The sequence below is a fragment of the Heterobasidion irregulare genome, assembly GCF_000320585.1.
Source record: "Heterobasidion irregulare TC 32-1 unplaced genomic scaffold scaffold_09, whole genome shotgun sequence".
NCBI classification, from domain to species: domain Eukaryota; kingdom Fungi; phylum Basidiomycota; class Agaricomycetes; order Russulales; family Bondarzewiaceae; genus Heterobasidion; species Heterobasidion irregulare.
This window is the reverse complement of record NW_009258205.1, coordinates 237,455-258,422: the sequence shown is the minus strand read 5'-3', so window position 1 is coordinate 258,422 and position 20,968 is coordinate 237,455. Positions and strand designations below refer to the sequence as shown.

General features: G+C 59.1%; 6 protein-coding genes across 6 annotated transcripts; 2 read left to right on the top strand and 4 right to left on the bottom strand.

Annotated features, from left to right (window-relative positions):
• Window positions 1–161: 161 nt before the first annotated feature.
• On the bottom strand, window positions 162–1,587 carry HETIRDRAFT_119844 (uncharacterized protein; the record flags this gene model as incomplete). The annotated part of the gene is made up of 5 exons (XM_009551505.1): window positions 162–387; window positions 560–807; window positions 872–1,250; window positions 1,320–1,365; window positions 1,575–1,587. The coding sequence occupies 5 exons, from the start codon at window positions 1,585–1,587 to the stop codon at window positions 162–164; spliced, it is 912 nt and encodes a 303-aa protein (XP_009549800.1).
• A 373-nt stretch (window positions 1,588–1,960) lies between these two features.
• HETIRDRAFT_325727 (uncharacterized protein) lies at window positions 1,961–6,969 on the top strand (the record flags this gene model as incomplete). Its single annotated transcript, XM_009551504.1, has 23 exons — window positions 1,961–2,004; window positions 2,061–2,369; window positions 2,420–2,780; window positions 2,840–3,073; window positions 3,132–3,303; window positions 3,359–3,428; window positions 3,499–3,676; window positions 3,738–3,826; window positions 3,890–4,026; window positions 4,083–4,216; window positions 4,293–4,530; window positions 4,585–4,686; window positions 4,737–4,876; window positions 4,930–5,019; window positions 5,078–5,286; window positions 5,346–5,631; window positions 5,685–5,801; window positions 5,854–5,976; window positions 6,034–6,131; window positions 6,192–6,299; window positions 6,352–6,483; window positions 6,547–6,657; window positions 6,714–6,969. The coding sequence occupies 23 exons, from the start codon at window positions 1,961–1,963 to the stop codon at window positions 6,967–6,969; spliced, it is 3,738 nt and encodes a 1,245-aa protein (XP_009549799.1).
• A 166-nt stretch (window positions 6,970–7,135) lies between these two features.
• Window positions 7,136–7,903, bottom strand: HETIRDRAFT_157311 (uncharacterized protein). The gene is made up of 2 exons (XM_009551503.1): window positions 7,874–7,903; window positions 7,136–7,811 (listed from the first exon to the last, which is right to left on the bottom strand). The coding sequence occupies exon 2, from the start codon at window positions 7,690–7,692 to the stop codon at window positions 7,354–7,356; it is 339 nt and encodes a 112-aa protein (XP_009549798.1). The 5' UTR covers window positions 7,693–7,811; window positions 7,874–7,903; the 3' UTR covers window positions 7,136–7,353.
• Window positions 7,904–9,312: 1,409 nt separating this feature from the next.
• HETIRDRAFT_420598 (uncharacterized protein) lies at window positions 9,313–10,250 on the top strand (the record flags this gene model as incomplete). Its single annotated transcript, XM_009551502.1, has 2 exons — window positions 9,313–10,076; window positions 10,124–10,250. 2 exons carry the CDS (start codon window positions 9,313–9,315, stop codon window positions 10,248–10,250), a joined length of 891 nt encoding a protein of 296 aa, XP_009549797.1.
• Window positions 10,251–10,319: 69 nt separating this feature from the next.
• HETIRDRAFT_325213 (uncharacterized protein) lies at window positions 10,320–12,989 on the bottom strand (the record flags this gene model as incomplete). Its single annotated transcript, XM_009551501.1, has 1 exon — window positions 10,320–12,989. The coding sequence occupies one exon, from the start codon at window positions 12,987–12,989 to the stop codon at window positions 10,320–10,322; it is 2,670 nt and encodes an 889-aa protein (XP_009549796.1).
• Window positions 12,990–13,817: 828 nt separating this feature from the next.
• On the bottom strand, window positions 13,818–19,332 carry HETIRDRAFT_157309 (uncharacterized protein; the record flags this gene model as incomplete). Its single annotated transcript, XM_009551500.1, has 22 exons — window positions 13,818–14,565; window positions 14,626–15,215; window positions 15,278–15,442; window positions 15,515–15,615; window positions 15,665–15,698; window positions 15,751–15,777; window positions 15,837–15,893; window positions 15,949–15,977; window positions 16,037–16,128; window positions 16,196–16,281; window positions 16,347–16,433; window positions 16,520–16,759; window positions 16,823–16,925; window positions 16,980–17,014; window positions 17,071–17,123; window positions 17,181–17,290; window positions 17,408–17,456; window positions 17,515–17,754; window positions 17,811–17,972; window positions 18,027–18,569; window positions 18,647–18,705; window positions 19,172–19,332. The coding sequence occupies 21 exons, from the start codon at window positions 19,330–19,332 to the stop codon at window positions 14,751–14,753; spliced, it is 2,898 nt and encodes a 965-aa protein (XP_009549795.1). The 3' UTR covers window positions 13,818–14,565; window positions 14,626–14,750.
• Window positions 19,333–20,968: the final 1,636 nt, after the last annotated feature.

Sequence of the window (20,968 nt, the reverse complement as noted above, 5' to 3'; positions counted from 1 at the left end):
TTGAATGCTCAATGGGGTGGCCGGACGTGATGCTGGGGATGGTCAGGTCGCGTGAAAACCAGACGCACGAAAGGTAGCTAATATACCTGAAGGTTGCTTCTGTTTTGGAATTGAGTAGGAGTGGAAGTCGATGGAAGAGAGAGGGGGTTCGGGAGCTAGGGTTATGAGATCGAGTCAGAGATAGTAGACAGTCTCAGGAGCGTCGCGCCATACCATCCGCCCATTGTGGGCCCTAGGCCTTCTGTCCACAAGACATCCCGTGTCTCTTCAGATCGTTCTTTCTGGCGGACGCGTACCGACACCCCGCATTGGCGCAGACGTAGCGCTTCTCCCGATTGGGGAGATGTATTTCGCTGTGTGTCTTGAGATTCCAGCGTGTTTTGAAGCCTATGCCGACGAAGGTTGAATTAATACGGGGGCACTACATTCAAATAAAGGAGTGGTCTCACGTCTCGAGCAGACTATGCAAATATGCTTTTTCGCATCCTGCGAGGGCGGCGGGGTCGGGGTCGGAGGCGAGGTCGAGGGCGCACCGACCATGAACGTTGGGGGAACATACTCAGAAGTCGGTATGACCATGGGCTCTAGCTGCGGAAGGGACAACTGCATGAAGGCGTTCGGAGGAGGCTCTAACTCGGATGTCGGCATGTACTCCGTTCCAGAATCGCGAATCGATGCGTCTGATAGCCGTTCTATTTTCTCGATAGAGGCGGTATTGGCAGCGAACCATGCTAAACATCCCATGCTATCGCTTTCGGTTTGAACCTTGACATCGTCGGTGACGGCAGAGATCTCCTGACACCTCTCCTGTAACCAACATCGAGTACCTAGTCAGAGAGGAGGAAGAACTAGACGGGAACTCGCGTCTCACTGGGTAGTGATCATCTGCGATAAAGAGTTCACGTTGAGGTGATTGATTCACCTCATCGATGAGCACATTTCCTGAGTTATGATCCTGGAACTCGTCCATCTGTATATCCGGGTCCGGAAACAATGCCATGAATTCTGAAAGGGAGCTCGAGTTGGACAATGAGTAATCAGAGTCTGAGTCATTCAGAAGCGAGGGCAGGGAAGAATCAGATGTGTAGTTAGAAAAGCCCCCTGTAGCGGGGCGGGTGGTGAAACATCGCAACGGATCTCCTGAAATGTCGGCAAGGTCCAATTCAAGATCATCGATGAACTTGTTGAAAGACTGAGGATCTAACTGATCTTGTTCTTCATCTGGGAGCATTGTGTTCATGCTGAGGAGTCTACGAGAGAGTCAAGATGCAAGATGCACCCGAGGATCGTACATCTGCGCAGCGAGCACAAATACGGACCCACAATCTTCCATTCCCACGATCTCCGTGACTCGAACAGGATCACCTACACTCCACGTGCGTTACACTCGTGGCCATTTCAAGCGCTGGGAGAGTCCTTCAGGAAATAATGAAGCCGCATACGACAAAATTTGATTCAAGAAGGTGCCAGAGGATGAAATGATGTGGAATAAGCGGAACCAATCCTGCAATCAGCGGATCGGGGACACCTGGGTGCATGTTTCAAGGCCGGCAACGGAGTAACGCAGAACGTACCAGGACTACCCATGTTGGGTTATCGGGGGATGTATCTGGGCTTTACTCAAAAGGTCCAATTTGTTGCAGGAAAGTAGGAAGAAGAAACATGCTAATGCTTCGGAGACAAGTTAACTAACAAAAAATTACCTCGTATTGCTGCTTTTCTTAGTCCTACAAAGCATACTCACATGGGCGTGAGTCGAGCGTGAGTTGAACCATCGTCGTCCCAAGTCGAGCTGTGTTGCAAGAATGTGGAAGTTGTCGTCAGTGGCCAACCGAAATTTCGTGATGAGGCGTGACGTAGCTATTCATCATGTCACATCAGTCACGTCGACGCGTCCTGACGCGTCCGACCGCTCGCCAAGTGCCACTCATCGTTTCGCGTGCTCTGCACTATACCAGAAATGCCGCTCGTACGCATAGAGGTGTGCGACTTCAAGTCATACAGGTATAATGCACTCCCATTGGTATCACAGAAACAACTGAACCACGAATCCTCCCTAGAGGTCACCAGACAGTTGGGCCATTCCGTAATTTCACGTCCGTAATTGGGCCCAATGGCGCGGGAAAGTCCAATCTCATGGATGCCATCTCGTTCGTTCTGGGAGTGAAGAGTGCGCAGCTCCGAAGTAGCCAGCTCAAGGATCTCGTTTACCGCGGAAGACGCCTTGCGAGGGAGAGCGCGGAAGCGGGCTCGCAGGCGGTCGAGGAAGACGAGGAGGAGGAAGATGAGGGTGAAGGCACCGCAAAGAAGGCATGGGTACTCGCCGTCTATGAGGATGCGGAGAAGAAGGAGTGGCGGTTTCAGCGAACGTGAGTCCACCGCACCGCATCTCTAACACTGTCTCCATGAATGCTCGCAGGATATCCACCACCGGCGCCTCAGAATATAAGCTCAACGACAGGGTCGTGACATATGCGACGTACAACAACGCGCTCATCAAGCACAACATCCTCGTCAAGGCGAAAAATTTCCTTGTCTTCCAGGGCGACGTAGAGGCCGTCGCGTCGCAGTCACCCAAGGAGCTCACCCGCCTCATAGAACAGATTAGCGGGTCACTGGAACTCGCTGCAGAATACGAGAAGGCGAAAGGGGAGCAGGAGCGCGCGACTGAGAACGCAACATTCAACTTCACGAAGCGGCGGGGCATCGCGGGCGAGATCAAACAGTACAAGGAACAGAAGGGCGAGGCGGACAAGTTCGAGGCGCTTGTCCAAGATAGGGTTCGTCCAACTGGTATCTTTTGAATGTGATGGAGCAGCGAGCCTCGTGTCACTTCTAGGAACTACTCATTCTGCGGCGTATCCTGTTCAAACTGTTCCATATTGAAGAGGCTCTGGAGAAAGATGCGCACGAGGTCAGAGAACAGAGCAAGACCCTAGCAGGCTTGCGGGAAGAGCAGAAGACCCACGACGACGCGTTAAACGACGCGCGCGCCGAACAAGCCAAAGCCCGTTCAGCTCTAATGCAAAGAGAGAAGAAGCTTAAGAAGGCAGAGAAGGCTCTGGAGGCAAAGGTATTTTCCTCCAGTTGATACATGTGTGCCGCCCATTCATTTCTTCCCTTACTCTCAGAAACCTGAACTGATTGCCGTAGAGGCCCAACTTGCGCATTCGACAAAGAAGATCAAAAATGCTCAGAACGTTAGGGAGCAGGTGACTCAAGATGAGACAAAACAGAAGGACAAGGTCCGAAAGCTTCAAGAGGACCTCGAAAACGTCCAGAGAGCTGCCGATGCCGCGCAAGGTTTGCTCCCTATTTCCAAGGATTGCTTTGTACGCGCTAACGTTGGGCACGCAAGAGGATCAGAGAAGACTCTCGCAGAACAACCTGTCTCTGAGTCAGGACAGCCTTGACGAGTACCGTCGATTGTACGCTTTGACATGATGCTTCTTTTTGAGACGTTTGACACAACGGACTTACAATACTTGAATTCTCTAGAAAAGCCGAAGCAAGTCTCTTAGCAGTGGATGAACGTCAGGCCTTGGATACGCTGAACAGGGAGGAGAAGACCGCCTCTCGAACGTTCGCGCAGCTGAATGACAAGCAAGAAGAGTTCCAGCGCAAGAGGGAAAAGCTGAAGGAAGACATCGATGATCAAGGACGAAAGAAAGATGAAGTGGCGTATTCTGCCTTACTTCTTCACGAGTTAAGTTATCTGACCTTAAGTGATCTTCTAGCTGGAGGGGTCAGTTGCGTCGCTACAAGCGGATCTCAACAAGACTAGACAAGAGCTCCACAACCAGGAAGCCGAACGGACACGAATAGCGTACGTTCATTCTTTTTCCGATTGTCACCCGTGCGTAGAGTTTACAAAACGTTCGCTCTTCAGAAAACTGGAGGCCGAGCTGAACGAGAAGCTCCAAGACGTCCACAACAAACTGCTTCAGGCTGGCGTGGATCAACGCGAATCGGAGCGCGACGCTCGGCTCAAAGAAACGTTGAGCACTCTTCAGAGAATATTCCCGGGTCGGTGTCATTGGCGCCCTTCTTGGTAGAGTTTCGATCGCTCATTCTTGCTGCAGGTGTGCGTGGGCGTCTCATGGACCTGTGTAAGCCTACCCAGCGGAAATACGAGACTGCCATCTCTGTCGTTTTTGGGAGGAATATCGACGCTGTAGTCGTCGACGAAGAAAAGACGGCCATTGACTGTATTGAGGTAAGTATTGCGTCCATCATTCGTTTAGCGACCAGCTGAGAAAAAAATGCGTATCCTTGGGTCCGACGCGTGATAGTACATGCGCAACCAACGGGCTGGCCAGTTGACCTTCATCCCGCTGGACACAATACAAATCAAGCCCATCAACGATAAGTTCCGTTCTTTTGCCAAAGGCGCGCGACTCGCCGTCGACGTCATTCAATACGAGCCTGCCGTGGAGCGGGCCATGCATCATGCTTGCGGTAACGCGCTGGTCTGCGACAGCATGGAGGTAGCAAGGTACGTGTGTTATGAAAAGGGGCAGGAAGTCAAAGGTACGTCAGACATATGTCTCATTCTCATTCGTGATATTCATCTCGCTGGTGTAGCTGTCACGTTGGAAGGGACGATAATCCACAAGAGCGGCCTTATCACTGGTGGACGAAGCACGCATGGTGGAAACAAGAAATGGGAGGCGAAAGACATCCAAGGTATGGCGTCGGTATATGCGCCAATATTCGCATGTTCATATCTTCCGAAGGGCTTCAACGCGTCCGAGACGAATTCCTTACCCGCCTGAACGAACTCATCCAGTCCAAGCCTCGCAACAAGGTAGACGATAACCTCATCTCGGAGATCACGAGGCTAGAGTCGGCGCTAGCTGTCGCGAAGGATGAGTTGGTGCGTTGCCAACCTCAAATCAATGTGAATCGTTTGTTGATTTCGATCCCCAGAACGCGTGCACATTGCGCGTCAGTGGCTTGAAAGACGAGCTGAAACATGTTGAGAGGTCGATAAGGCAAAATACCCCTGAGTTGAACAAGGTAAGTTGTATTGCTCACGATTGTGATATTGTGAGGCTGATGATGTGTCCGCATCAAGGCTCAGAAAGCCCTCGATACACTTCGGGAGAGAATAGAGGGGGTAGCGGCCGTCGTCAACGCTGCAGAGGACGAGATTTTCGCGCCCTTCTGTGAGGAGATCGGTGTTGCCAACATCCGGGAATACGAAGAACGGCAACTTAAGCTTGCTCAGGAAGAGAGCGAGGCTCGACTGCGGTTTGAAACACAGATCGCCCGACTCACGAACCAGTGAGAGCGTCATCTGTTGCCGGACAAGTGCGCTACGCTGATGTCTTTATTATAACCAGATCTCGCTTCGAAGAGGAATCGCTAAATGCCATTCAAGCGCGTCTCGCTGGTTTTGCTGACACAATCTCTGCTGAGCAAGCTAACGTGGCAAGGTTAGAAGACACCAAGGCGCAGACACAAGAAGAGATCGACGAAATGGAGCAGGGACTAGAAGAGCTAAAAGAGGATGTCAAGACATCTAACGCTGTGCTGGAAGAGAGAAATGAAACCCTCGACAAAGTGAAGCGTTCTACGATGAAGGCGACGAAAGTCCTGGACCAGGCACTCAAGGAGATCGCGACCAAGGTGCGTCCCGCGACCTCCCCCGGTGAATAGATTGCTTACTTCAGTTGACATAGAACGACGAAATCGAGAAACTTGGCTTGGAGCGATCAGCTTTGTACCGCAAGTGTCGTTTGGAAGAAATTGCCCTGCCATTGCTACAAGGCAATCTGAAGAATGTGCCTATGGAAGAGGTAATCGTTTCGAAGGCTCATTGAAGCACTTCTTGCTGATATCTGCAAATAGAACTTGCGGGACGAGGTTGCTATGGATGTTGATGAAGACGATAGCGGCACGCAGCGTCCAAAGTCAGTCTCGGACTACGGCATCGAAGTCGATTTCGAGACCCTCGACGAAGAGGATCGCGAGGTGCGTTGTGCAAATGACTACACTGAGAGCAAAAGCCCAACAATCATCGCCTCACAGGATGAGTCGGGAGAGACACTCGCCGAGATAGATGCTTCGATCACGAAACTGAACGGAGACATTGAACGAATGGCGCCCAACCTCAAAGCGATTGAACGGTGCGCGATACATGTTGCCTTGTCCATGGTCTCTCACTTAATTTTTTTTTTCTTGTGCAGGCTTGATGATGTGGAAGCGAAACTCGCCGACACCGAGAAAGAAGCGGAAAAGGCTCGCAAAGAATCCAAGAACGCCAGGGATTTCTTTAACGACGTCAAGAATAGACGGTAGGCCGCACTCGGTCACCAATGCATCCAAAATCTTACGATCTGTCTGTAGGACAGAAATGTTCAACAAAGCCTACAATCACATTTCCGAACGTATCGATCAAGTTTACAAGGACCTGACCAAGGGAAAGGCAGCACCTATGGGTGGTGTGGCATACCTCAGCTTGGAAGACAACGAGGCAAGGTCGAATGATTTCTTAGCCACATCATCGTTCTAACCGCTTGTTGAACAGGAACCGTACGCCAGCGGTATTAAATATCATGCCATGCCTCCTATGAAACGTTTCCGAGATATGGAGCAGCTCTCAGGTGGCGAGAAAACAGTCGCGGCACTGGCGCTCCTATTTGCTATCCACAGGTTCGCCGCATGCCAACGTAACGGGGCAGCGCGTCTGACTCTGATTCTCTCTGCAGCTATCAACCCAGTCCTTTCTTCGTCCTGGATGAAGTCGATGCCGCCCTCGACAACACGAACGTCGCTAAGATCGCCAACTACATCCGTTCACAGGCCTCCGACACGTTCCAGTTCATCGTGATCAGCCTGAAAGGCTCTCTGTACGAGCGTGGAAACTCGCTAGTGGGCATCTACCGCGACCAGGATGTCAACAGCTCACGCACGCTTACGCTGGATGTGAGTCGCGCACCCCTTTCGCGTGCCCTCTCTATCTGACACACCTCTCCTCCACCTCGCAGTTGACGCAATACGATGAATGATGAACGACCGGACTGTTTTGTGCTATCGCTTTGTTTTCTAGCTTTCTAATACTTTCCCCCGTGTACCGCGTGTATGTTTTTGGCTGTAGCCGTAGAATTATATTCACCAATGTCAACCGGCTCATATGTAAACGAATAATTTTAGGACAGCAGCTACGCCAGACTGAAGTGTGATAAAGACAAAAGCAAAGGATGCGATGTGGTAGCGACGTCTAGGAGGTATCTGCAGTGGAAGAACGAGCACCGAAATAATTCCATGTAAACACTAAAGTATAGAGTACAATAATGGGATATGTCGAGAGAGGTGTGAGGATCGGAAGGGAGGGGAACGAGTCCGAGGTCAATACGGCCGGGAAAAATCTTCTTCCCGTCCAAAGGTGGTACGGTAGTGGGGATCGTAGTGGGGTATGTTCTCTCGAAGGCTGACGCCGACGACCGTCTCCGAAACGTCGTTGACACGGATCTGAGACCGAGAGGTGGCACTGAGATAAGACTGGAGCAGCCCGGCCTGCGTGGGCGAAACGGTGAGCTGCTCAGGGGGAGCGGGGAACTCGGAGAGGCCGGACATGCGCGAGCGGCTGGTGTCGGTCGTCATGTAGCTCGAGCGCGCCAAGTCGCGCGCCGAGCCGGGCATCAGGCTGGAGCGCTGGGAGAGGAAGCGCACGGCACCGATGGACATGTCGTCGCTCCGCCGCCCGCCCACGTCGCTCACGAACGAGAGGTGGCCGGAGAACCGCTGGTCGGCCTCCTTGGTGAGCGGCGTCGCGACCGCTTCGATCGTGCCCAGCCGCACGACACCTGGACCGAAAACATCATCAGCACTCGCGTTCGACGCACCACCTGAGCATGGCTGCACTCACGATCGTAGTCGGTATCCTCCAACGGCGACCGTTCCAGGATCGAGGACGCGCGAGACGACTCCACGTCCTCCGGAACGATCGCCGGAAGATCGTCCGACAAGTGACCCTGTCCTCTATGCAGCCGCAGCGGGAGCGCCGCCGCAACAGGCTCCGGCGACTCCGAGCGGGCGGCTCCCAGTATGACATTAGGGTCAGAATACCCCTCGAGCGGCCGTTCGCCACGGAGCCCGCCGAACCGCCCACCATACATGGGATGCGACGCCGGGTCGACGAGCGCCTCGTCGTCGTGCTCCTGCATCACCTCGAGCTCCTCGCTCAGCTGACGCGTTAGCTGCGCCAGCCCGCCACCAGACTGGCTGAGGGTGCTGCGCGAGCTGACATCGAACGGTACGCCCGCGCTCGACTGGGACTGGCGCGCGTGCCTGCTGCCGCCTGCCGCCGCCGCCGCCGACGACGACGTGGACGGCGCGCGGCCGTTCGGCTTCCAAAACAGGTCGCGGAACCGCTCGAGATCGTCCGTGCTGCTGAACGGGCGTGGGGACACCGGCGGCGATGACTCGTGCGAGACGATGCCGGGCGAAGGGTCCGACGGCGTGCCGAGCACCGCCCGCGCCGCAGCGCTTCGGGCGAATGGCGGCGGCGTCAGGTGTTCTTCCCCGGAGGCGGGCAAAGCAGGATGGTTCTGCGAACGCAAGGTGTTCTGCTGTGTACTGAAATCGAGGATGTGCGGGTGATGCTGGTTGTACGGATACTGGACAGCCTCCCGCGGCGGTCTCAGCGACGACATCGACGGCTGATGCTCTGCTGCCTTCTCGACGCGCTCACCGTGGTCCCCGCTCACGCTTATCCCAAGCCCGCTATCGACGCTCGCGCGACTCCTCATCGCGCGCGCCAGTGCCTCCCCGATGTCCAACGGCCCCCCGCTATCCCTGTTCCCCGCAGCGTACACATGGCCCGAGCTCACGCCCACGCCCACGCCCACGCCCCCCGCCTTCAGCCGAGCGACAGGCAACGGCACCGCACGGACCTCCTCCGGCGCTTCCGGCATCTGCGCGAACATTGCCTCGTCCTCCCGCTCGTGCCCCCGCTCGCGCTCGCTGTCCCTGAGGTGCGCCGGCGCCGCGGTCTGCGCGTACGGGTGCAGAATCGCGTGCGGCGGGAGCCGGTGCCGCGCCGCCACCTCGCTCGCAACCGGCCCTCCGGCGAGGACGACGTGCGGCGTCGACGGATGCGGGCCCGCATAGTCCGACGCCTTGGTGGACGTCGACCGCTGGTGCTGATGGTGCTGGTAACGCTGCTGCTGCTGTTGTTGTTGTTGCTGGTATGAATGCTGGGGCGGGTCGTACACCGACGACGAGAACCCGCCCTTCGCGTACGGATGGTCCGGCAGACTCAACTCGACCGAGTGGCTATCTGACGGCGGCGGCGACGACAGCGCGATGCCCACTGGCAGCCCCTCCGCCGAGATCGTCATGCCCGACGGCGTCGGCGACGGCCCGAGCGGCAGCAACCCACCTCCACCCCCACCCCCGCCGCTGCCGCTGCCACCGCCAGCGCTCACACTGATCCCAGGGCTCCCCTCGTCCGTCGCGGTCGCGGTCCCAGTCCCAGGCGTCAAAACTTCCACGTCCAGCCGCTCGCGGCGCATCTGCTCCTCGAGCCTCACCACCTTCGTCTCCTCTCGCGTCAGCGACGAGTCGAACGCCGTCCGCGGGCCCCACGCGGGCCCCTCCGCCTCCTGCGCATGCGCATGCGGGTGCGGGTGCTGGCCCAGACGCGGACTGATCTCCTCCGGCGCGGGGCCGAAGCACATCCCCGCCGCGCTCCGCAGCGCCGTCTTCCCCCACGACGGATTCCGGCTATGCTGCCCCTGTCCCTGTCCCTGCCCTGGTCCACCCATCCCGTTCCCGCTCGCGCTCCCGTTCCCAGTGCGCGCGTCCGACTTGGTCGACACCGTCCGCCCGAGCGAGTTCGAATGCGCATGCGACTGCGACCGATTCCGCGAAGGCAGGCGCGGCAGAGACATCGACGACAGCGTCGCGAGCCCCCCGCCTCCACCTCCACCACCACTGGCAGCACGCGAGCCCGGCGACGTCGGCGCGTTCACCCGCGGCGCGACCGTCTGGTTCCCCAAGAACGTGCGCTCTGCCAAAAAGTCCATGTTGCCGCCGCCGGCGTGGCCGCTGTGGCCGAAGCCGCTGCCGTTGGCAGTGTTGAACGACTTGGACCGCCCGCGCGCGGTGCGCGCAGACACGGCGCGCACGCGCTTGTTCTGGAACGAACGCGCGGCCTGCATCTGCCACGCGCGGCGCTCGCGCTCGAGGTTCTCGCCCGCCTCGAGCACCCTGCGTTCGCCAACAACAAAGAAACGAAATAAAATCAGCATTTGTGCACAAGGACGGCAAAGAGAGATGATGCTGATGACCATCATGACACAAGAAGGCACTCACTTCGCCAACGAAGGCACCGGCGACGGCAGCGCCAAATCATCCTGCGCAAAGCTCCTCGGCCGTCCCCTTCCCTCTCCCGCCTCCCCCCTTCTCGCGTCCTCTGGCGACAGCAGCCCGCTACCCGCCCCTGCCCCGCCCCACCCACGCCCCTGCACGCGCGACGGCCCCGCCACAGCCCCAGCCCCAGCCCCGCCCGCAGCACCAACCACAGGCGCCCCACCGGCGGCCCACGACAGCGACGACGGCGGCGTCGACAGGTTCACAGCGGAGCGCGACTTGGGCAGCCGCCGGCGCCCGAAGCCGAGCCGCGACAGTTTGCTCTCCCTCTGCTGGTGCTGCTGGTGCTGCTGAGACTGGTCTTGTTGGGACTGCTGCGGCTGCTGCGACCCCTGCTCCCACGCAGCAATCGGGCTCTCCGGCGGACTCACGATCCGCCCACTGCCACCCGTCGTCGGCGGCGCGCTCTCGTAACCCACACCCACCCCCACTCCTACGTCCTCCCCCTCCGCGCGCTCCCGCACCGTAAACCGCGGACGTGGGAACAGTAGCGCATCGCACCACGTCTCGGGCTTCAGCCACCGCTGCCTTTGCCCGCGCTGTTGTTGTTGTTGCTGCTGCTGCTGTTGGTGGTGACGCCGATACACAGGCGAGGGCGACGTGGCGGTCGCCGGCGGAGACGGGGACGCCGCGGGCGGCGAGTGCGCGTCCTTGCCTGTGCCCACGCCCTCCCGCTGTGACTGCTGCTGTGACTGCTGCTGCTGTGCGTGTTTCGGCGGGCGCAGGTTCGGCGTGGACAGCGCCTTCGAGAGGGGCCCTGGGCCAGGCCCAGACCCGGGGTGCGCACGGCTCCCGCTCCCGCTCCCATAACCGCTCCCATAACCGCTTCCGTACCCGTACCCGTTTCCATGGCCGTTATGCGAATGCGTCTGCGAATCCGAACGCAGCCCATCCTGGAAGCGTGTATGTGGGTGCGCAGACGCCCCCGCGGTCGCGGTCCCGTTAGGATTGAGGATATGCACGGGCGGCGGGCGCGGGTAGCGGTACTGGCGCGCCGCCGTGCTGCCGCCGTCGGCCGCAGGGGCGATAGCGATAGCGACAGCAGAAGGGGACTTGCCTTTCGCGTTGGTTGCGGCGGGGGCGGAAGACGAGGCGGAGAACGGATGTGAGGAAATGGCAGTAGCGGTGGTGGTGGTGGTGGTGGTGGGGGCGGCAGTGGCGATGGGAACGCGGCGGTCTGGCGGCGCCGAAACGGACGCGGAAGTCGAGGCCGAGATGGGCGCGGGGACGGAGGTAGACGCGGACGCGCTCGCGGATGCAGATGCAGAAGTCGAACTTGAAGGAAACGGATACGCATACGGATGCGCCGAGCCATACACGTCCGCTCCCGCGCCCACGCCCACACCTGCACCCGCGCCCTCGCTCCCGCCAGCGCCCGCATGCCCACACCCCGCCCGCGCCTCGCCCGAGTCCACCGTATATGCGCGCGGCCGCGCCCCCGCCCCCGGCACGTCCGGCAACAGCGTCGAATAATACGAATCATAATACTCCTCGTCGCGCTGCACCTCCGACGCGACCGTGCTCGCGCGCGGCCTTGCCCCGCCCTCCCCCTGCCCCATGCCCTGCCCCTGGCCAGGCACACGATCCCGCCCGCGGCGCGACCGCCGCGACACGAGCGACGCAGGGCGCTCGCCGCCCGCGCCGGACGGCGTGATGCTGCGGCGCGCGGCGGTGAACAGCCCCGCGAGGCTCATGCGGTTCGCAGTGCCCCCGCCGGTCCCAACGCTAGCGCCAGCGGCCGCTATATTCGACGGCCCCGCCTCCTGCTGCTGCTGCTGCATCGCCGACGCGCTGCCATAGCCCGAGTCCAGGACGCGCTGCGCCGGCATGGGCGACTCGCCAACGCCCCGCACGCCATCGAGGGGCGCGAACGATGCTGCGGTCGCTGCGTGCCGCGCGGCGCCGATGCCGCCGACGGCGCTGAAGCCCGAGAGATAGGGCGATGGCGACGCGGACGGGGACGAGGACGAGGACGTGAGCGAGCGGAAGCGCGGCGCGCGTGGGGACGTCGCGCCCGCCGCGCCGCGTCGCTGCTGCTGCTGGGCCTGCTGGTACTGGTGCTGGTACTGGTGTTGCAAAGGGTCAATGACGCCGGAGGACATGGTCGCCTCGGACACGGCGCGCGCGCGGCTGGACCTGTCACTGCCCACGCCCATGCCCACGCCCTGCCCTGCCCCCGTGCCCGCGCTCGCGAGCGCGATCCCCATGGCGCCGAGGCTGCGGTCGGACACGGGGGAGCTGTAGCGTGCGTCGCCGGCGGCGAGGAGGTTCCCCCAGCTGTCGCGGTTCTGCTTCGGAGGTTGTGCGGGGAGCTCGTATGGGCCGTTGTAGGGTGTGAACCAGTCGTCGCCGTCCGCGTCCCCCCGCTGCTGCTGTTGGTGGTGGTGTGGGTGTGGGTGTTGTTGTTGTTGGTGCTGTGACCGGGCCGGGTCGTAGGCGGGACGCGCCTGTTTGGGAGTGCCGATCCCAAAGCCGAAGAGGGAGAACCGGGACGAAGACGAGGACGGAGCGGCGGGAGCAGACGCAGACGCAGACGCAGATGCAGACGTAGAGGCAAGAGCAGACGCAAGGGCGGGGGCGGGGGCGGGTGATTGAGTTTTGATGCTCATCTAATAGTCAGAGAGAGAGGATGTGCCCGCTCTGCTGCTGTCCTGTCGAAGCTAGGCGCTGTGAGCGGGTGACGGTGCGCGGACGAAGTTGGCAGACTGACTGACTGGCTGGCTGGCTGAGAGGGGGAATGTGGTGAACATGCACGGGTGTGATGGACGTGAGAGGAAGCAAGCCAAGAGGTGTCGCAAGTGTGCCTGGCCGTGCCGTGTCGCGGTCAGGTACGGGTGCTGTCGTGGAACGGAAGACAGAAGAGGGGAAAGCTAAGGAGGGTGAGGGGAGAGGAGAGAGGAGAGAAAGGAGGGACGGTGTGCACGACGAACGAGCGGACGAGCGGTCGAAGGCAAAAGATGGAGGCCGTTCAGCCGTGAGAACCTGGTCACCTGGCTCACAACAGAAGTCCTCCTACCCCTCAACGTCCTTCTCGCTAGAACGCAAACACGCCCTGCGCGGCCCATCCACAAATGCAGAACACACAGCAACCACGTCTCATTCATCGGTGCACTGGCGAGCACGACGCCCACGCTCTGCCGCTCCTGCATCCCCACCTCCCGGCTACCACGCCCGCCGCCCGACGCTCAGCACCCGCCACATGAAACACACCCAGCCTCACGGCATGCACCGCATCCCGAGTCTATTTCGCCCTTCGAATCGAAGCGCCCCCGTGTCCGCTGCCGCAACGTGTTCCTAACCGACCTCACTTCCCATTGCCCAAACCGGCATTCGCAGGGCCAGCTTGGGCACAGCGATCCGACGTACGTTATACTTAGCCACGTCGCCAGCTGCACTCCTCCCTGCCCTCTCCCATCTCGGCCACCCACAAATATGCTCAGCATACGGTGCAACACGACCACTGAACTCCTCGCCACGTATTGACGTCGCTCACTCTCCAGCCCTTCGCCTGTCGCACGAGCCCCTCCATCACCACCCAACATCTCAGTCCTTCCGCCCAACGATCACCACTGCCCCGCATCATCCTGACCCAGCATCCCACGCGAGACATATCAGCAAACACACCGCACCAAGCCCACCGCATCGCACCCGCATCAATCTCCTCGCCGTCCTGCCTACCGAGCCCCGAGCGCACCATAGCAACTCTTCGAACAGGCAGTGCCAGGCAGCATTCCGCTGTAAGCACCGTCTAATAGTGCCCACAGCACCATTGTACCACCCACAACCCTCCGTCCACCCACGCCCATCTATGCGCATCTTGAATGACCACGAACCATGACCCCAAGCGTCACAAGTCACGAGCCCCCCCTGCGCCAGATAACCCCCCTCACGAATTTCCAGAACTCCAGAACTCCAGAACTCCCCTACTACCACAAAACGCTCTCCAGAACACCCGGCACGCTCTGATCCCCGCCTTCCAGAAACAGAACATTCGACGGGGGGCGCCGGCCCTGCACGCCGTACCTTAGACCTTATCGTCGCCACTGCCAGCGCACAACGCACTGCACAAATACGACGGTCGTCTACGGTCGAGACCCTCGCACAAGCACAGGGCCTGATTCGGATTACTGTACACCCTACGCTACCCTACGGGATTCATTTTCTCGAGACCCAGGCTAGCAGCACCTAGAACGGGGTTAGGTCCATTCATGACGTCATAGATAGCTAGAACAACGAGTAGCGTACCTTCCGCTCCCTCCAGAGCGAGAATACACGAGCATGCACGGCAGCAATCCGCCTCATCAATAATGAAAGAAACGAGACACACGAAATAAACAAAAACCCCGTTTCAGATCGCGACGCCCGCCGTCTCACAGCCCCTCGAACACACCCTCGATCACCGCCTCCTGCTGCGCCTTATACAGCGCCCCCACCCCCGGCGCCGGCACCGCCTCCTCCCGCCTCCCGACGTACCGCACGCGCTCCCCGGCGCCCCGCCCGCACGCCTCCATCACCGCCCCGACGCGCGCCGCCACGTGCGCGTACGCGCCCTGGTTCCGCGGCTCCTCCTGCGCCCACACGACCTCGCGCGCGGCCCCGTGCGCGCGCAGCGCAGCGGTGAGCGCGGCAAACGGGAACGGGCACAGCTCCTCAAGCCGCACGAGCGCGACGCGCGCGTCGAGCCCGCGCGCCGCGCGCGCTTTCGCGAGGTCGTAGTAGAGCTTGCCCGCGACGAGCACGACGCGCTCCGCGGTGGTCGCGTTGGACACCGGGTCGGCCAGCACGGGCTGGAACGCGGTGCCCGGCTCGAGCTCTGCGAGTGTGGACGCGGCGGCCTGGGCGCGCGCGCGATCAGCGGGGGAGTCGACGCAGAAGAGAATGAGACGGAGGGACGCACCGGCAGCCTGAGCAGTCCCTTGGGCGCACAAACGACGAGCGGCTTGCGGAAGTTGCGCTTGATCTGGCGCCTCAGGAGGTGGAAGTACTGCGCAGGCGTCGTCGGGTACACGACGTGCATGTTCACGTTCGGCGACGCGCCAGGCTCGTACGGGTCGTTCGTGAGCTAGCCACGGCCAGCAGACGTTCAGCGTCGACTCGGTCGCACGTGCACGCGCGCGCGCGCGGCGGGACTGACCTGCAGCATCCGCTCATTCCTGGACGATGAGTGTTCCGGGCCCGCGCCATCCAGTCCGTGCGGGAGGAGGAGCACGATTCCGCTTTGCTTCAGCCATTTTGCTGGAGCACGATGTGAGACGCTGTAATTTCCAGTATTATAGACACCTACTTTCTGCCGAGGAAATGAACGTGTCGATGATGACCTATCGACGAGACTTCAGAGAACTTCGCACGCCTAGGAGACTGGACTCCTACCTGAGCGCCATTGAAGAAGTCTCCGAACTGTCAAGAGCATTCCATATCAGCGTCAATGACCGCGACCGTGGGCGCCGCGTTCGTACCTGCGCCTCCCATATAGGAAGTAAGTTTGGCTTTTCCCAGCTAACGCCAAACTCGAACTGCGGCAAACATATTGAACAGCAGAATCGCGAAAGGCGAGCATTTCGCACTTACCCCGAGGACGGCCATCTCGCTGAGCGAACCTAGTAAACAGAAGCGTCGACGCTCGTCCACAATATCTCAATATCCACTAAGCGCTCACTGTTTGCGAGCTCGAGCTTGCCCTCAGACTTCAGCTCCGCGTTCAAGGGCACGACCACGTCCTCCGTCTTCTGGTTCACGAACATGGCATGTCTAGCAACCCCCGCGTCAGCTGACACATCAGAGAATAATACCCGCGATGCTGCGCGCCGCCGCTCACCTCTGGCTAAACGTCCCGCGTCCGACGTCCTGTCCCGATATCCGGATATCGCAGTCTTCCAACATCAGCGAGCCGAAAGCCATGGCCTGTAATCCGACAGAGCGCCGTCAACGAATAAACTAGCTTCCAACGATACAAGCTGTCCACGCACCTCGGCGGTTGCCCAGTCCAACCCTTTCCCAGCGGTGACGCTCTGCAGCCGATGCTTCACATGCCTCTGCAAGCGCGGATGAATCTCCTGCAAGTAAAACAAAGCCCAAAGCATCAACGCGCGCTCATCTGGCAACAAGAAAAGCTCGGTTAAAGGAAAAAGAAAATACGAACAAATCCATTTGGAACCGTCACGCTCGCGCGGCCGACCTGCTCCAGCACCTCGCGCGCTACGCCCGTCTGCGGATTCCGCACCGCCTCCGGGCTCGCGGGCCACACCATGCCGCTCCACTGGTCCTGCAGCATCGACGCGGACGGGACATGCTCGCCCGCTCTTGCGAGCTCGGCCTCGAGCTCAGCTTTATAGGACGCACGGACGGATTTGGCGTCGGCGTCGGTGAGGACGTCATCGGCCTGCAATGGTTGAAGGGATTGAGGATCAAGCGATGCAAGAGAAGGGAGAGCAAGGATGCATACGACAAGCTTCTCTTCGTAGAGGGTGGGAACGGACTTGCGGGACCGAATCTGTTCGTACATGAGCGGCTGAGTGAACGCCGGCTCATCCAGTTCATTGTGTCCCCTGCATAAATGTCGAATGAAATCTAGAACTGGTGTGCCAGACCCCACCACTCACCAGCGCCGGTATACAAGCAAGTCGATGATGATATCCTGAGGGGCGTACGGATCAATACAACCGATGTGATCTGGGAGCTTAGACCGCTTGCCTTGCGGAAATGATTTCTGTACTTGAAAGCGATGTCCACAGCTCTAGCAACATCTATGGATGGACATCAGCATGTTATCAACTTGATGGACAGTTCATAGATCCGCTCACCTTCCGGGTAGTCTCCGTTCACGTGCAGGACCGGTGCATGGATCATCTTGGCGATGTCCGAGCAATACAGGGACGACCGAGCACCCGAGGCAGGCGTCGTGTACCCGATGCTTTGTAACAGTTGAGACTGGGACAGCGTGATTGAGAACTATAAGAAACCTACTTGTTGCTGAGAGTACCGATTGCATCAGGAAGAGTAGTTAGCAGGACTTAAAGCAAAGACTCACTTGACCACAATATGCACACTCCCACCACTGGTGTAGTGTGGCAGGTTACCTTAAAACAAAAGCATACATGACCCCAAGAACGCATTTCTGAAGGCAAAGGCACTCACTCAGTCCCAGTCCTTCCATGATGACACCCTGCCCCGCAAAGCTTGCATCACCGTGCAGCTGCACACACATGACCTTGTCACCGAGCATACAGTCATCCGGAGACGTCTTCAGCAGCGAATACTGCTTCGCGCGCGTCTTTCCGAGCGCGACGGGGTTCACGGCTTCGAGGTGGGACGGATTGGGCAGTAGGGAGACCTTGATGGGGTCCGCACCCTCGTAGATGAGGCTGGGAGACGACACTAGAGCGCGTACGTCGGCATTGCTGAGGAATACAAGGCAAAAAGCTTGTGCTTACCCAGGTGGCTGATCACGTCGCCGACGGCGCCGAGCTCTTCGGGGATCTCGAACCCGCCTCTGATCTTGTGGAACAGCGCGGAAGGGGGGAATTGCAGGAGGCCGGTGAGCAAGTTCAGTCGTCCGCGGTGGGGCATGCCCAGGATGACGTGCTGCATCCCGGCTAGTAAACGTGTCTGTCAGCGTTCACCTCTGATGTTTCAATTAAAATACGCACCTTTTGCGGCGACCGAGAACAAGGTATCTAACGCCGTGATCATCGACTCGCCGCCCTCCAGCCCATACCGCTTCAAATTGGGGAACTTGAGCTGCAAGAACTGATCGAACGTTTCGCTCCGCGCCAAGAGCTCATGTATGCGCTTCTTCTGCGCGTCGTCCGCCGCGCGCGCGGCGGCGCCCTGAGACTCGAGCATATGCGCGAACCACATGCGCTCCGTCTTGGATGGCGAGTTCATGTACTCGTACGCGATGCGCCCGACATAGACCGCACGGAGGTGCGCCTCGATGTCGCGCAAGGACCACCAGTCTTCTGTGTCGGCGTCCTCGCCGACAGGCTTCGCCCAGAGGATGCCGTTCACGTTGTACTGCTTTGCGCCGTCGACGAGCCCGTAGCGCGCGGGGCTGAGCGCGGCGATCTCTTCGCGCTGGAGGAGGTCGAGCGGGTCGATGCGCGCCGCGCGGTGGCCGTGCGTGCGTAGAGAGTCGGCGTAGCGGAGCAGGGGCGCGTTCTCGGCACGGTTCTTGAGCTGTATTTCAGAGTCTGGCGGCGGAGAGCAGGACGTGAGGTTAGCGGTAGACGTCAAATCGTCTAGCGGCACATAGGCAGAGAACACTGACAATCGGGGAGCACAAATTCGCGTGGTCTGCGGAATCCAAACGATTCGTCGTGGTATTTCCTGCAGCTGATGAATCCATTTAGCCTCAAGCGCGTCACTGGCGACCTCGATGGTAGCGCCAGCATGTCAGATGGAGCGTGGAGAAATAGAACGCCGACGCGACGCAGTCAACCAAGAAGCTTCCACTGTCGGCGTCGATGTCGTCGCCGAGCAGTCGCAGGGAAAGAGCACGGAACGCGGGGATGCAACGGCGCTTTGGAATTCATGAGGAGGTCCACGTGAAGCAGCGCTGGGCGGATGATCCGACCCGAATGCGGAAGTGTGCACCACGCGTGCACGTCAGTGACACGTGGTGGGAAACCCGCCAACGCGACACCGAAACAGCTGGGCAGGGTAACATCGAGCAGGATTGCACTTTAAAGCTAAAAAAACATCTATAACTGCTGCGTCTATACACACATCCCAGCGTGAGTCTCGCGCTCTAGTCTAATCGGCCCTGCCGTGCTTCAGCACCTCCTCCTTGGACTTCTCCCCGCTCACGACGGAGCGCACGACGCCCAGCGCCTGGGAGAAATTCCTGAAGGTGACGTGCGGGATGTTCTCCGCAACGACGTACTTCGCGAGGTCGCTGTCCCCGTCCGGCTTCAGCTTCACGAAGAGCACGTCCGCGTGCTTCGCCGCCGACATGTCTGTACAATGAAGCGATGTGCGTCAGTCGAGTCATTTCGCATCACGGCGAGAAATGTATGCACCTGAGACGCCGTCGCCGAAGAAAAAGAGCGTTGGCGGCTTTGCCAGCTGGCGGTAAGGGAGGATGGCTTGCGACTTGTCGTGACCGAACCCACTAAATGCAATGAGCACAATAGTAAGCATACTAAGCAAGCCGCGCTCCGAGACGAAACGCACCTCGAGGGGTGGCGGTACTTGATGCGCCATGACCCGTCTTCGCCGAACACGGTCTCATTCGAGATAATCTCGATCTCCTTCGCGTCCTCCTCCCCGACGAGGCTCGCGAGAATCGCCTGGATCAGCGGCTTCATCCCGCTGAATACGCGAGTCAGACAAGGCCCTGCACAAAGACGAGTGATAACACGTACCTCGATACGATAACAAAGGGTATGTCATTAGCTTTGCAGTAGTGGTAAAACTCTTTGAACCCCGAGTCCAAATGAATGTCTGGGAAGCGATAAGGTTAGGATACAACACGAGGCGAAGGGCAAGGATGAAGACCTACTCTTCTTCAAGACCTCCTTGCATTCCTCGAAACTATGGCCCTTGGCCAAAACGCTCTCCAGCATTCCCTGGAACGCATCCCTGAGACAACCAGTCAGCTGAGCCTGCACTAACCGGACGCCGCCTACACGCGTACCTGAAAGTCGTCGACCCGTCCAGAATCCTCTCGTTCTCCGCGCGCCTGTTCGCCTGGCCATAACCCATGTTATCTACCAAATCTAGACATCGCGCCTCATCAGCTCCCCGCGATCCCACAAGCAGAACGGATACCCAGACTCACAGTCGTTCGTGTCACGAGTCGTGATTGTGCCATCCCTGCGGTAGCGAATCCCAGACCGACGTCAGCACGCACTGCAACGAACGAAAGCGAGGACCAGGCCGAGGCTCGACGAGACTCGAGAAGCGACAGAGCAAGGGGCACTGACCAGTCAGAAAGAACAACGAATGGCTTGTCCTGGTGGATGGGTGGATAAGGGAGCGTGCTCTCGGGAGCGGTCATGGTGTAATGCGGCTGAAGGAGTATGCAGGAATGACAAGGGGTATTATGAAGAGACGGGTGCGGCGGGTGGGCGGTGTGGTAGGCTTCGGTCTGACGCGGTCGTCGGGAACTTATAACGGGGCGCCCAAGGAAAAAAAGCGCAAGTGCAGGCGGTGGTGGGTTCGCTAGATGGCGGTGCGTACTGCTCGCCAGGACCGCGGCAGGGATCATCGCGCCCTTGTCCGCCAAATCGCCCGCCGTAATTTCAGATCTCGATCCCATCTCGTCATCGTTGGAGCCCTTGGAGCCCTCAAGCAATCTTCAGGCAATCGAAGAAAAAAGAGGTCCGAATTTATTTCTCGGAAAACCTCTTGGAGACCGCTGCGGCGCGCTCCAAACATTGGCGCAAAACTTAGGTAACGAAAGACCCGTTTTGGTCACGCAGATTTGTCACCTCTCCTCAATTATGGAGCTCGGACTTCCGAGCACCGACATCCGACTGATCCAACAACGGCTCAGAAAAACAAATGTGATGAAGAAGAATGAGGAGGCTCGCGGATGTCCGGCGCACAGAGGCGCTGAGCCTGGCGACACGGAATACTCGATCCACGG

Coding starts and splice junctions, on each gene's coding strand:
- HETIRDRAFT_157311 (XM_009551503.1), bottom strand. CDS start 7,692: ATGTCCATCGGTGCCGTGCGCTTCCTCTCCCAGCGCTCCAGCCTGATG.